We start from the raw sequence: 13428 nt of genomic DNA on the forward strand, positions 1-13428 counted from the left end.
CACCTCTGTTTCCCAACTCTGTTATTGTTCCCCAATGTACAAAAATGACCTTTGTGTCTCCAAAAAACATCAGTACATGGTCCCACTTTTCCTGTAATGAAGTCAGGGTGCAACTGTAGCATTCACTGACAGTGGTTGGTGTATGGTGTCACAGCTAACCATTTGCCTTTTACGTTCTTGTGAAAACCTGTAGGACATTGTATCCTGCATATAAAATCAGCTGCATTTGCAATAATACATTTTTGTGCCATTTGCATACTATGTTTCACATAAAACTTTTCTTGGATTTGCTCAGCATAGAAGTGAGTTTTCTGGTCACTCGGGTTGTGATTATTTCATTCCTCTTAATACTGACACAATGACTTTCTAGAATCTAAAGGTTTCTTAAAAGTCTGTACTGGCTGGAGACATTCAATACCTCTAGGTGTCTTTTCAAATAAAACACTGATAAGCCCAAAATGTTTGTGATCCATGTCCTTCATCTATCTTCTGAGGGTGATACTCTTCCCCAGTGGCAGTACAAAGTGGGCAGCTGCAAATTCACCAAATAGTAATTTTGGGGAGTAGCTCAAATTGTCCCCACTCTGAATTGGAGAGACAGTTGAGCAGGAGTCCTGAGGATGACTCCTAGTTCTTTCCTGGTGCATCTCTTCTCTTCCTACCCGTGCAAGACATCCACTCAGTACTGCAATAAGAAAGCAAGAAAGTATAGTTAGCTCTCATACGTTGCAGTGTACGTGTGGAGAACCTCCAGATGTTGTTGGCCTCCCAACTGGCCGTGCTGGCTGGGACTGATGAGAGTTGGTGTCTGACAACATCTTGGAGGGCCCTAGCTTCTCCATCCCTGTTTTACTGCAAATGCAGGCTATGTTGGACATTTTCTTTTTGTAAAGTAAAAAGAATCTGAACAGATTGGGGGGTGGGTAATAGTAGCTCCGTATTAGGTAATATAATCTGTGCCTTTTATCAAGTTCCAGCTTCAGCAGCTGGCATCTGCATTTAAAAAGGTCTCAGGTAGCAGAGCTCTTCCTAAGACCTTGGAGAGCAACTTCATAGACTACTAGTGGACCAACAGTCTTAGGACAAGGGAAGAAAAATGATCATCCCCAAGGATACTTGTCGCTAGGCATTGGAAAACTCAAGCTCTACCCACACTGGAAGAATGGCAGATGCAACTGATAGACTATATGGAACTGGCTGAGATGACTGGCAGAATCCGAGACCTGGGAGAAGAGACGGTGGAAGAAGATTGGAAGAAATTCAAGATTTATCTACAAAAATATTGTAAATTGTATGAATGTTAAGAAGGATGCGAGAGTATAAACAACTTGGCACCATTAAGCTAGACGAAGTGAATTATGAAGATAAGCTAAATTTAAGAAAGGATAAAAAATTTGGAAGTTGTAGGTTATATTTAAATTTTTTAAGATTTGAATAAAGGATAGTTAAAATCAGAGATATAACGTTGGAAAAGTAGATAATAAGAATAGAAATAAGGGGATAAATTTGCTGGAAAAAATTTTATAAACAGGAACACAGGAGCGGGAGATGTGAGGGAGTCCAAAGAAGTGAAGAGAACTATGTCAAGAGATGTTATATTGTATTGTTTATTGGCATTGTAATTTTAAACAAAATTGTTAATAAAAATTATTTTTTTTAAAAAAAAAAAGGAAAAATGATCATCCCAAGGGCCATATTCCCTTCTGGCAACCTTCTGGGGGCCACATGGCAGTGGTGAGTGGGGCCAGAGGCAAAAGTGAACAAAGTAACGTGTAAAATTTACCTTTGTGCAAATGCAGTAGGATAGTTTATATACAGACACCTGTATTCTCCATTCAGAAAAGCAATAGGTCTTACCTGAGTTCCAACTAGGCAAAAACACTCTGGATGTGAAGCAGAGACAGTGGGCAGGTAACTTGAGATGGGGTGATGTTGCTTGGGGAGATAGTCCTGGAGCATGATATTCAGCCCCCAGGTCTTTTTTACCCAACCCCTGACTTAGGGTGAAGGGCTATACTTCAGCATTAGAGCATCTGCTTTGCATGAAAGTCTTGGGTTCAATCTCTGGCATATCTAGATAAGGCTGATGTTCTGCGTCTAATTTTTATACAGCACAGTTCCTTCTTTCCAAATGTACATTGCAATCCATTTTCACCTTTGAGCTGAATAAGAAAGTGGAGTTCCTTTCTGCTCTGACATCAAGAGCTGCTGTTTACACCAGCTTGGAAGCTTTTAAGCACTCCTTCAGTTCTTCTCTTGGCTATTAAAAGAATCGAGGGATGCAGTTCCAAGTCAAAATCGTTTAACTCTATAGAGCAAGCTGCACAATGTCCTGGAGATCAATAACATAGCCACTCTGAATAAGCCAGTGCCATGGAACTGGAAGAGGAACAGCGATACAGCTGTTCAGTTGACCTTTCTTTACATAGTCTGTGGTGTTTTATTTTATTTGTTGGGTTGGATCTAGACTTATTCATACTTGGGGCGGATTCAAATCAGTGGAAATAGGGTTCCTTCTATCCATGTTGTTGTTGTTATAGGCTGACAGTGTTTTTGCATGAATGCTCTCAAACACAGGGCTTGCTTACTACATTTCTAAGACATCTAAAGGCAAGTCTTAGATCACCACACTGTGCCTTCATCATGTGTTTGTGCCTCAGAAAAGCACTTTAGTTGCCCTTCTTTAATGCTGACACAAAGGGTTGTGGCTCTTGCCTCAGCTGCAGCAGGGATGACTATCCTGAGATTTGGAGGGAATGCTGAAATCTTGCCTAAAAGTCTGCAAGGTAGCTTGTGCCTTCTGGCAATCTGCCCCAAGAGCAGCTGATGGGGTCATCATGATTCGTTTATGATTGCAGAGGAAGCGATACACAACACCCAGAAACTTGATCCTTTGTCCTGGGTATTGAGACCGGACTGTTCCCTCCTCAGTCCCATAGTCTCATGGCATCTGGCAGATATGATAAGGCCTGTAAATAGCTTTATCCCCCCTGTACGAAACATGCTACCAATGGTTACTAACCAAGAAGGCTATGTTCTACCTCCACTGCCAGAGGCAGTATTCCTCTGAATACCAGCTGCGTTGCTGGGAATTACAAGTGGGGTGAGTGCTGTTGTGGCTCAGGTCTTGCCTGTGAGCATCTCATAGGCATCTGGTTGGCCACTGCAAAAACAGGTTTTGGGCAGGATGGTACTGTGGCCTGATCCAGTACAGTTGTTCTTCTCTTCTTCTGGTAATGGAGAATCATAGAATTTTAGAGTTGGAAGGGATCCCGAGAGTCATCTAATCTAACCCCCCCTGCAATGCAAGAATCTCAAATGAAACATCCACAACAGATGGCCATCCAACCTCTGCTTAAAAACCTCCAAGAAAGGAGGGACCACCGCCTCCCAAGGGAGACATTTCCACTGTCTGAACAGCTCTTACTGTCAGAAAGTTCTTCCTGTTGTTGAGTCAGAATCTCCTTTCTTCTAACTTGAAGCCATTGATTCGACTACTACCCTCCAGAGCAGGAGAAAACAAGCTTGCTCCATCTTCCACGTGACAGCCCTTGGGATGTTTGATACAGATATATTCCAATGGCATATGTTCACAGTCTCATAGGAATCTTCCTTAAACACAGTCAGACCACTGTCCATCTAGGTCAGTATTGGCTACACTGACTGGCAGCAGCTCTCCAGAGTTTCAGTCAGAGAACATTTCCAACCCAACCTAGAAGTGTCAGGAATTGAACCTTGGAACTTTCTGCATGTAAAGTAGATGCTATCCTACTCAACAATGGCCCTTAGGGTGTTTTGTCACCTGCATCCCAAGATGCCTGGAACACCCAACTCCCAGTACGGTCTATTATCCCCTATCTATAAGCACATTTTCCCAGACACTGCCCCTGCAAGCAACAGCAGAGTGGAAATACAGTGTTGTTTGGAAGCATTGAAGCATAAGGCTTTCTATTTCATACCCAGCCTGTTTATAACGGAGGGAGGAAGTCTGAAATAAATCAACCACTTTGCTTTGACGCAAGTGGCAATTGGGGGAGATAAGATACATTAGGGAAGGCTGTCCACCCCTCCTAACATGACCACACATCCTGAATGGCATGTAGGACAAAGTGCAGGATAGCTGAGAAAGGTGCTAAAGATGTACATCCTGGGCAAGAGGAGGTCTCTTGTTTTCTTTGTTTGTTTGCTTCTTTGTTTGCCTTTGTACCCTGCCTTTGGCTGCTGGCAGAAGGTCCCCAAAAATTGACACAACCACATAATACATTTAAAGCACATGGCTCCCCGCCCCTCCAAATATTGGGAGCTATTTTGTTAAGGGTGCTGAGGATTGTAGTTCTGTGGGGGGCAAACTACAGTTCTCAGGTTTCTTAAGGGGAAGCCACGATTGTGAAAGTACTGTGCTATAAATGTGTGGGTGTGACCTTAGATCAGTGTTTCCCACACTTGGGTCTCCAGCGGTTTTGGGGTGACAAATCCGATCATCCCTAGCTAGCAGGACCAGTGGTCAGGGATGATGGGAATTGAAGTCCAAAAACAGCTAGAGACCCAAGTATCTATGGGCTGAGGACAGGCAATTTGAAATTAAAGGCTAGTACTGGCATCACTTTTTTTTTGTAAATATTTTTTTTTATTAATTTTCACAGATAGTAAACAATAAAATAAGGATACAAAAATCAAACCACAATCTTAATATTTGAACTTCTAATAAGGAATCGGGCTATTTTACAAGTCGTCTTTTGAGGTTATTTAAACCTCAAGGCTTCCTTCCACCCCCTTCTACTGGTTCTTTGCATCTTACATCATTCTCTGCATTTTGTTATCATTTTTATCCAATTGTTATTCCTTATCATTTTCTAGTTCCTTACTGCTTACAAGTGCTTAATTGAACCCTGTCAATGTACCAACTTGTTTACAATATTTCTGCAAATACACAATACTTTTCCCCCCATTCTTTTTTAAACTTCTAATTGTCAGAGTCTCTGCGTTTTGCTGTCAGCTTTGCCATTTCTGCATATTCCATAAGTTTTATTTGTCATTCTTCTATTGTTGGCAACTGTTCTTCTTTCCATCTTTGGGCTAACAGGATCTGGGCTGCTGTTGTGGCGTACGTAAATACTTTCTTCTGTTCTTTGGGAATTTCTGTTCCTGTTACACCTAATAAAAAAGCTTCTGTTTTTCTTTTTTAAGTTAGCTTAAATATACTATTCAATTCATTATATATCATTTCCCAGCGGCTTTTAATAACCTTACATTCCCATCACATACGACAGGATGTACCCTCTTTTTTTCTGCATTTCCAACACTTATTAGAACTTGTTTTATACAGCTTAGCAAGTTTTACCGGTCTTATATACCAACGATACATCCTTTTCATATATTTCTCTTTAACTCTGCTACATCCAGTAAATTTGAGATCCACCTTCCAAAGTTTTCCCCAGTCATTCATTTGTACATTATGTCCCAGATCCTTTGTCCACTTTATCATTACACACTTAACCTCTTTATCTTTAGTTTCCCATTCCAACAACAAATTAAACATTTTTGACAGTAATTTTATATTATCCTCCACTGTTTCTCTTTGAAATCTTGATATGGTGCAACTAAATCATTTCTTTTTATCATTTTTAAAAGTTTCATTTAGTTGAAAGTATTGTAACCAATCTGTTACTTTCTCCCAGATTTCCTCAAAATCTTTCAACTTTAATTGATTATCCACTTCTATCAACAGCTCTCTGTACACCGGCCATTTAGTCCTCATGTTAACCTTTTTTTACTGATATTACTTCTATGGGTGAGATCCACCATGGTGTCTTTTGTTCTAATAAATCCTTATATCTCTGCACTTTGGCTTTATTATACCATAAATACGCATGCCAACCAAATCTATTGTCATGTCCTTCCAAATCTAAAAGATCTGTGTTTTCTAATTTAATCCAGTCCCGAATCCAACAGATATAGGATGATTCATAATATATCTTTAAATCTGGTAGGGAGAAATCTCCGCTGTCTTTAAGATCTGTAAGAAGTTTATATTTTATTCTCAGTCTCTTCCCTTTCCAGATAAATCTCATAATATCTTTCTGCCATTTTTTGAAGCATCTCATATTGCTTATCACCGGGACCGACTGAAACAGAAATAACATTTTTGGCAATAAGTTCATTTTAATCACCGATATTCTTCCCAAAAGTGACAAATTCATCCGTCCCCAAATCTCTAAATTATTTTTTATTTCTTTCCATACCTTTTCATAGTTGTCTTTAAATACATTAATATTGTTAGCTGTTGACCATATTCCCAGATATTTAACCTTTTTGTAAATTTCTGTTTCTAAGTCCTGTTGAATCTCTTTTTTATCTTTTCCTGATACATTTTTCACTATCAACTTTGTTTTATTTTTGTTCAACTTAAAGCCAGCCACCTGTACAAATTCATGAATTTTTTTTAGGACTTTCAGAAGAGAATTTTTTGGATCCTCCACTGTTATTACAATATCCTCAGCATACGCCTTCAGTTTATATGCTTTATTTCCAACTGTTATACCTCTGATAGTTTCATCTGCCCTAATATTTCTCACAAGGACCTCTAATGTCAAACAAACAAACAAACAAACAAACAAACAAGCAAACAAACAAATGTGACAAGGGACAGCCTTGTCTTGTCCCTTTCTGTATCTTACATTTCTCTGTTATCACATTGTTTACAATTAATCTGGCATTTTGTTCTGAATATATTGCTTCTATTCCTTTCCTAAATTTCTCTCCAAGATTCATTTCCTCAAGTTCTTTTTCCTCATCAATAAACATCAATGCTGCTTGCTTTTCATTTCTTACTTCCAGGTATTCTAAGGCATCAGTAATATTCCTAATATTGTCCTTCATCTGTCGACCTGGAAGGAATCCTGCCTGGTCCTGGTGTACTATTTCTAATAGTATTGCTTTAATTCTGTTTACCATTATATTTGCAAACAGTTTATAATCATTGTTCAATAATGAAATTGGTCTATAATGTGTAACCAGTGTCAAATCTGTCTCTTGTTTAGGCACTAAAGTTATGTAGGCCTCTTTCCACATTTCTGGTCCCTTCCCCTTTTCCAGAATTCCATTCATTACATTCAGTAATGGGTTAATTACCAGCTTCTGTAACTTCTTATAATATTTGGCCTAAGGATGTCCAGTCCTGGTGATTTCCCTATTTTAGCATTATTAATTGCTTCAGAGACCTCAGAGAAATTTACTGGTGTATTTAATGTAATTAATTTTCCTGTTTGAATTTTTGGTAATTTACTTTGTCTTATATAACTTTCAATTTCTTCTCTTTTCTCTTGTCCGATCCAATATAAGTCTGTTATCAATTGTCTTTTCTTTAATCTTTACCTTATTAACAGTGTTTTTAATGCCATCTTTGCTTAATTGCCATGCCAATAGCTTTCCTGGCTTATTGGCATATTCAAAAAATATCAGTATGTACTTGCTTCTGCACTTTGCACTACCTGCTCAATCTGTACATCTTCCAAAGCAACAGATTCTGCAGAGACACTATAAATTGATTCTTACGCTCTCATCTCCAAAGGTAACTTGCTCAGTAAAAGTTGTCCTGGAGGCAGGGAGTGTGAAATTACCTACATTTTTGCTAGCAGTCTCACACAATGCAAGAGTTTCTCCCAGAGAGAGCTGTAGCTACATGGGAGCTAGCTGGGATTTTTGCCCTGGGTGAAGCCTCCAGAGGGGCGCCATTGAGGCTGCCAGCCTGTGTGTGTGTGTGTGTATGCAAATATGCATGGGTGTGTGTCCCAAACTGGGTTCTTTGACCCAGGTGAATAAAGCCTAGTTTTGCCCCTGCTTCTCCAGGTGAAAGGCACCATGTGTGTCAAAGAACACATCCAAGAAACAACACTCCCCACAGGACCTTTTCTTACCGATCACTCCTCAAGCTGAGCAAGCGAGATGGCAGGCACTGAAGCCACAACCCTGCTGGGAATAGGAGGACGGCTGTCAGCACGAAACAAGGGAAAGACCCTGCTTCGCATACACAAGCACATTTGGTAGATTTGAAGGCGCACTTCCTTCTGCCAATAGGCATAGACCAAGGGGTTGGCCAAAGAGTTGCACAAGCCCATCACCCAGAGGTACTTCTCTAGGAGGCGCTGCAGGGAACAGTGCTGACATGCAACCTGAACGATGCTCCCGACAAAGAAGGGTGACCAGGAGAGCACGAAACACCCCACCAGGATGGTGATGGTGCGCAAAGCCTTTGTGTCGCTGGAGGGCTGAGGGACTCGGCAGGCTGCCTCCAGTCCAATGTGTTCCCGTTCTCGAATCTGCTGGGCGTGGAGGGAGGCGATCTTCAGCAGGTGGCAGTGGAAGTAGATGAAAACAAAGAAAGCTGGGAAGAAAGCCACGCAGAAGAAAGTGAGCATGTAGGTGGGCTGGAAGACTCTGAAGAAGGTGCAGAGCCCTGTGTAGCCGTCCGCTTGGAAGCTGTGAGCCATCACAGGGAGGAAGCCAACCAAGCAGGCTAAGAGCCAGAGCCCTGTGATGCAAGCCCCAACAACTGGGCTTCGCATGATTTTAAAGTATTGGAAAGGGTGCTTAACAGCCAAGTACCTGTCAAAGGTGACCAGAATAACAGTGAAGATGGAGGCAGCTGAGGGGCAGGTGATGCAGGCCATTCTCAGGAGGCAGTGCTTTCGGGGCGTCTGGTACTCAGAGCTGGACAGCTCCTCTGTGATCAGACTTGTGATGGTAAATCCAACCAAGAAGTCAGCAACAGCCAGATTTAAAACAAAGCACAGCCCAAGGCAGCCCCCTTTCGAGATCAGCCGTACCAGTGCGACAACCACCAGAGCATTCATCACTAGGATGAGGGAGGCCAGGATCGCAAGTAATACCCCAAACCCAACATTTCCCATGGCAGTTTTTTTCTTTACCAGAAGAAAGGAGCTCTGCTGTCAGTACAAGCAACCTGAGCTGCTTCTTAGGGAAACCACCTTGCTTGCAGAACTTATTTGGAAAAAAAATTCAAAACCAGGATATGATTCGTTGAATGAGTGTCTTGCCGTTTCCTGAGAGCCTAGCGCCTTCTGCCACCTTCAGCTCACTAGCCTTGCAAAGTTCATACTGGCAATACCTGTCCAGGTGCTAGGTCTAGTCCCTCCCCCAGTTTCCAGACAACCTGAGAGAGGAGAGGGGAAATGCTTCCTGCAACTTTGCTGAACAAGCAAAGGCCACATTCTCTATTTACCTCTGATAGTGTGTCTCTAGGTTCCACAGTACTCTCAAAATGGCATGCCTTTGTGATGAAGCCATCAGTTTGTGTTTGTATTGTATTGTATTCCTTACATTCCTAAGTTTTCTTGACAGAAAACTCTTTTTCTACTTGTACATTTCCTTGAGTAGCCATGCATGGTAAGCTAATCATGGCAATATCATACCACTTTAAACAGTTGTGACTTTTATTTTTTCCATTTCTGAAAATACTTATAACAACCACTTTGTTGTTACTGTTGCTGTTTAGTCGTGTCCGACTTCGTGACCCCATGGACCAGAGCACGCCAGGCACTCCTGTCTTCCACTGCCTCCCCCAGTTTGGTCAGGCTCATGTTGGTAGCTTCGAGAACACTGTCCAAACCAAACCACTTTGTACCCCACACTAATAAACATTTCATGTACAGACAACATAAATGATACAGTCAAACATTAAGCAGGTTTGTATAATGCTTGAAGCTGATTTGTATCAGTTAAGAGTCTTCTCATTTCTATTTGTCCCGGAGTGAGCTGTGGTTGGCTGGTGGTGAGACAACCAAAATGTTGCAAAATATCAGAAGGAAGCCATTAACCTTAGAGTAAAAGCCCCCTGTGAATTTTGATGAGGACATTAGAATTTTACCACAACTGTCGGGTGGGGGGCCATGAAGATATTCCACATTGACTTTCTTTAATAATATTCCACCTGGGACATCTTTATTATTTATATTTAATTGAATGTTTTATCGATGGATTGTGTTTTTACTGATGTATTTATCTGCATTTTTGGTTACAAAGTTTGGATCTCAATAATTAAATTGTTTCTATGCAGAGCACTTAGGGATTTTGTATATTAAGTGCTAACAGAAATATTTGTTAGGATAATAATAAGTAAATAAATATTGCACAAGCTTTTGAGTTCTCCAGAACTCTTCTGTGCTCCCTTAAGCAGCATTGAAATCATTTATTGTGCTTCCCCCATTGTTATGTACTGAGTTGAATAGGATCCAAAATGCAGCAGTCTGATTGGTCCTAGAACAATAGGATTCAGAATGCAGCAGACTGATTGCTCCTAGAACAATGCAGCAGTATGATTGGTCCGCAGGAGCCACCCAATCAAGCTCCAGGTGGAAGTGAATCCACAACCTGATTGGCCTACAGGAGAATCCCGGAATTAGCCAATCACGTGCAGCCCATTGTGTAAATAAAGTATATAAAGCAGATATTGTGGGGGAATTTCCATTCCTTCTCACCACTATGAGCTGAATAAAGAGCAGGAAATCCACTCTCGACTCAGAGTATATTTCATCCATACTTTGGATGTCAGTATGAGAATAGCATTCCCATTAATGAAAATCAAAGATGCATTGCACACACTCCAAGCTCCCTTTACAGTGTTAACCGCATTATTTATTTATTTCACAAACTGTTTGTTTGTTTAAAAAACAACAACCTCAAAGCGGTTTACAAAACGATAAAACAATAAAACCGATTTTTTAAAAAATTGCAGCCGTACTTGAATTGAGTGCTGGGGATAAGGAGGGGTATATAAAGCTGAAGCAAAGACAGGCACCATCCTCCTCTGATCTGTGCCACTTTCTTCTGCCCCATACTCACTCATGCACACATGCTGCCAGCCTTATCTCTTCTGAACCCTGCGGAGCCCCTGAGACTACATTACCCAGAAGCCTTCACAGCACGGTGGACTCGAGCAGCCAATCAGAGCAGGCGGAAGCGATTTCCCTCCTTAACCCTCACATTTCCCCTTTTTAAAATTCGGCAAATCCCGCCCCCCGGTCCCGTCTCTCTCCCTCCCCCCCCCACTCCAGACTTCTGCGCGGCGCACACGAATCTACGGTTGCTCTCATCATGCTCTCGGGTATTCAAGCCACGCCCCTAGAGACCGCCAATCAACAAGACGGCGTGCAAGGCAGCTCGCAGGCGGGGTTTGCGAAGCGATCGCAACGGCGGGGCCCTCCTGGTGAAAGGATGTTTCGGGAATATCGGCGTCGGAGGACTGCGGGACCAGCAGGTGGGCGTTGCTGGGCAACGGGGCGGGGCGGGGCGGGGCGCTGCTTCCTGTCCTGCCGGGATCGGGTGGGAGGGTGGATGGAGCGGGGTTGCCTCACCACCGTTGTCATGGGAACCGGCAGCGGCCTGCGCTCTCAAGGAGGGCATCTCCCTGGTTTTTGATAATTGGCCCTATTTACCAGGTGCAGCAGCCACGATCTGCTCCTCTCAATCGCTGCCCCCTGTTTGGACCCGATATTTGCCTTTTTAATCACCTGGGTGCGGTAGTGTAGTGGTTAGAGTTCTGAATCTAGAACCTCATCTCAGATCCCCGGACCCACTCATGAAGAGCCAGCCGTGCTTTCTTAGCCTAGCCTACCTCACAGGGTTGTTGTGAGTATGAATGATTTGGTTGGTTGGATCGATCCAGTTAAGCCTGCCTCCGAATAGACTAAAGGAACTAAGTTAGCCCATGCCTATTCATCTCAATGGGTCTTCTCTGTGTAGGGCTTCAGGTTGGCTGTGACCTGCCATTCGCATCCTGCACCTTCAACATAAATAGTATTTTTCTCAGGGTGGCTAGTAGAGAAGTGAGAAACAAAAAAAAAGTGAAATGTAATGATAATAATAAATATTTATAATAATTAGAATTTATTATTTAAGCGAATCGTAATAACAATACAGTGATTTAAAGCAACAGCTAAAGCAGCAACTGCTTATTCAGGCAGAGGGTGAAATCAAACTGCTCTAAGTAGAAAATGCTAGCCTCAGCAGCTCTGTGAATATAGAAATAGAAATGGGTTTTTTGCCTGTAATGCTGGCATTAGCAGTTTTGTGAACCTACCGGTAATTATTTTTGCCTGCCCTCAAATAATAGAACAGTACAGTAATGAGATTTCCAGGTCATCTGTCTTTGGGAGGGCATTCAAAAGGCAAGGGACCAACACAGAAAAGACTTTCTTATAGAGCCATCTTTGCTGCCTTTTGTTGTTGTTCAGTCGTTTAGTCGTGTCCGACTCTTCGTGACCCCATGGACCAGAGCACGCCAGGCACTCCTGTCTTCCACTGCCTCCTGCAGTTTAGTCAAACTCATGCTGGTAGCTTTGAGAACACTATCCAACCATCTCGTCCTCTGTCATTCCCTTCTCCTTGTGCCCTCCATCTTTCCCAACATCAGGGTCTTTTCCAGGGAGTCTTCTCTTCTCATGAGTTGGCCAAAGTATTGGAGTCTCAGCTTCAGGATCTGTCCTTCCAGTGAGCACTCAGGGCTGATTTCCTTCAGAATGGAGAGGTGTGATCTTCTTGCAGTCCATGGGACTCTCAAGAGTCTCCTCCAGCACCAGAATTCAAAAGCATCAATTCTTCGGCGATCAGCCTTCTTTATGGTCCAGCTTTCACTTCCATACATCACTACTGGGAAAATCATAGCTTTTATTATACGGACCTTTGTTGGCAAGGTGATGTTTGCTGCCTTAAGCTTCTTGAATAAGCAGTATATAAATGTTTATAATAATTCCCAATGATCTGCCCAGAATTGTATTTGTATTGTGTAAGTAAATTTTTTTGCAATCATTAACAAACAAACAAACAAAAAGTATAACGCTGTTGTAAGTTTGGGGGTTAGTCTTCATGAAGCCTGAGTCCGTTCTGATTCCTGGGGTCCTGGATCCAGCAGGGGTTAAAATCTAATGGAGGATTCCATTGCTCAACTAACCAGGCAAGCTTATTGGTGAATTAATGGCCCTTTGTACTGTCCTTAGTATAACAAAGGAAATACCTGGCTAGTAGTCAGAAAGCCCCAAACCACAGAGTTGTGTGAGCTGAGAGCTGCACTAGATGCAGGCAGAAGCTTGATTTCTGTTTGAATCCAAGGTTGTGACTATGGGAGAAGTAAGACTGGGGTGTTAATGCTGTGAGCCCCTCCATCTTAAGCTCAGGTTGTGTATACAGGTAATTCTCATCCCACACTGCTTTAACCTGTGTGATTGCAGCTTTGATGAGGGTAGGGAGAATATATAAATGGAGAACAGGGAAAATCCACTATTCCCTGCTGTCTATTTATTTTTCCCCACTCCACCTATGCACCCAGCAGGTATTCCTTGCTTCCTGGGCTTTGGGAAGAAGGCACAAGGGCTCTGGGAGCATCTTACAACCCTCATGGCTCCTTCCCAAAGC

General features: G+C 42.3%; 2 protein-coding genes across 4 annotated transcripts in view; one reads left to right on the forward strand and one right to left on the reverse strand.

The window, feature by feature from the left end:
* Positions 1-4723: 4723 nt before the first annotated feature.
* On the reverse strand, positions 4724-9417 carry GPR119 (G protein-coupled receptor 119). Its single transcript, XM_079961831.1, has 2 exons — positions 7917-9417; positions 4724-5145 (listed from the first exon to the last, which is right to left on the reverse strand). The coding sequence occupies exon 1, from the start codon at positions 8907-8909 to the stop codon at positions 7920-7922; it is 990 nt and encodes a 329-aa protein (XP_079817957.1). The 5' UTR covers positions 8910-9417; the 3' UTR covers positions 4724-5145; positions 7917-7919.
* A 1645-nt stretch (positions 9418-11062) lies between these two features.
* ENOX2 (ecto-NOX disulfide-thiol exchanger 2) overlaps positions 11063-13428 on the forward strand; it is a 43261-nt gene continuing 40895 nt past the window's right edge. For 2 of the 3 annotated variants that reach the window (XM_079962994.1, XM_079962995.1), the window contains exon 1: positions 11063-11275. In XM_079962994.1, the coding sequence (XP_079819120.1) occupies positions 11113-11275 (163 nt within the window). In that variant the 5' untranslated portion in view covers positions 11063-11112. Of the gene's footprint in view, positions 11276-11364; positions 11457-13428 lie in introns of those variants that run through there. The other variant, XM_079962998.1, reaches the window with a different exon arrangement.

The sequence above is a fragment of the Podarcis cretensis genome (assembly GCF_951804945.1).
Source record: "Podarcis cretensis genome assembly, chromosome: Z".
NCBI classification, from domain to species: Eukaryota; Metazoa; Chordata; class Lepidosauria; order Squamata; family Lacertidae; genus Podarcis; species Podarcis cretensis.

Excerpts from the sequence above, each read along its gene's own strand:
- GPR119 (XM_079961831.1), bottom strand. The coding sequence starts at position 8,909 with ATGGGAAATGTTGGGTTTGGGGTATTACTTGCGATCCTGGCCTCCCTC.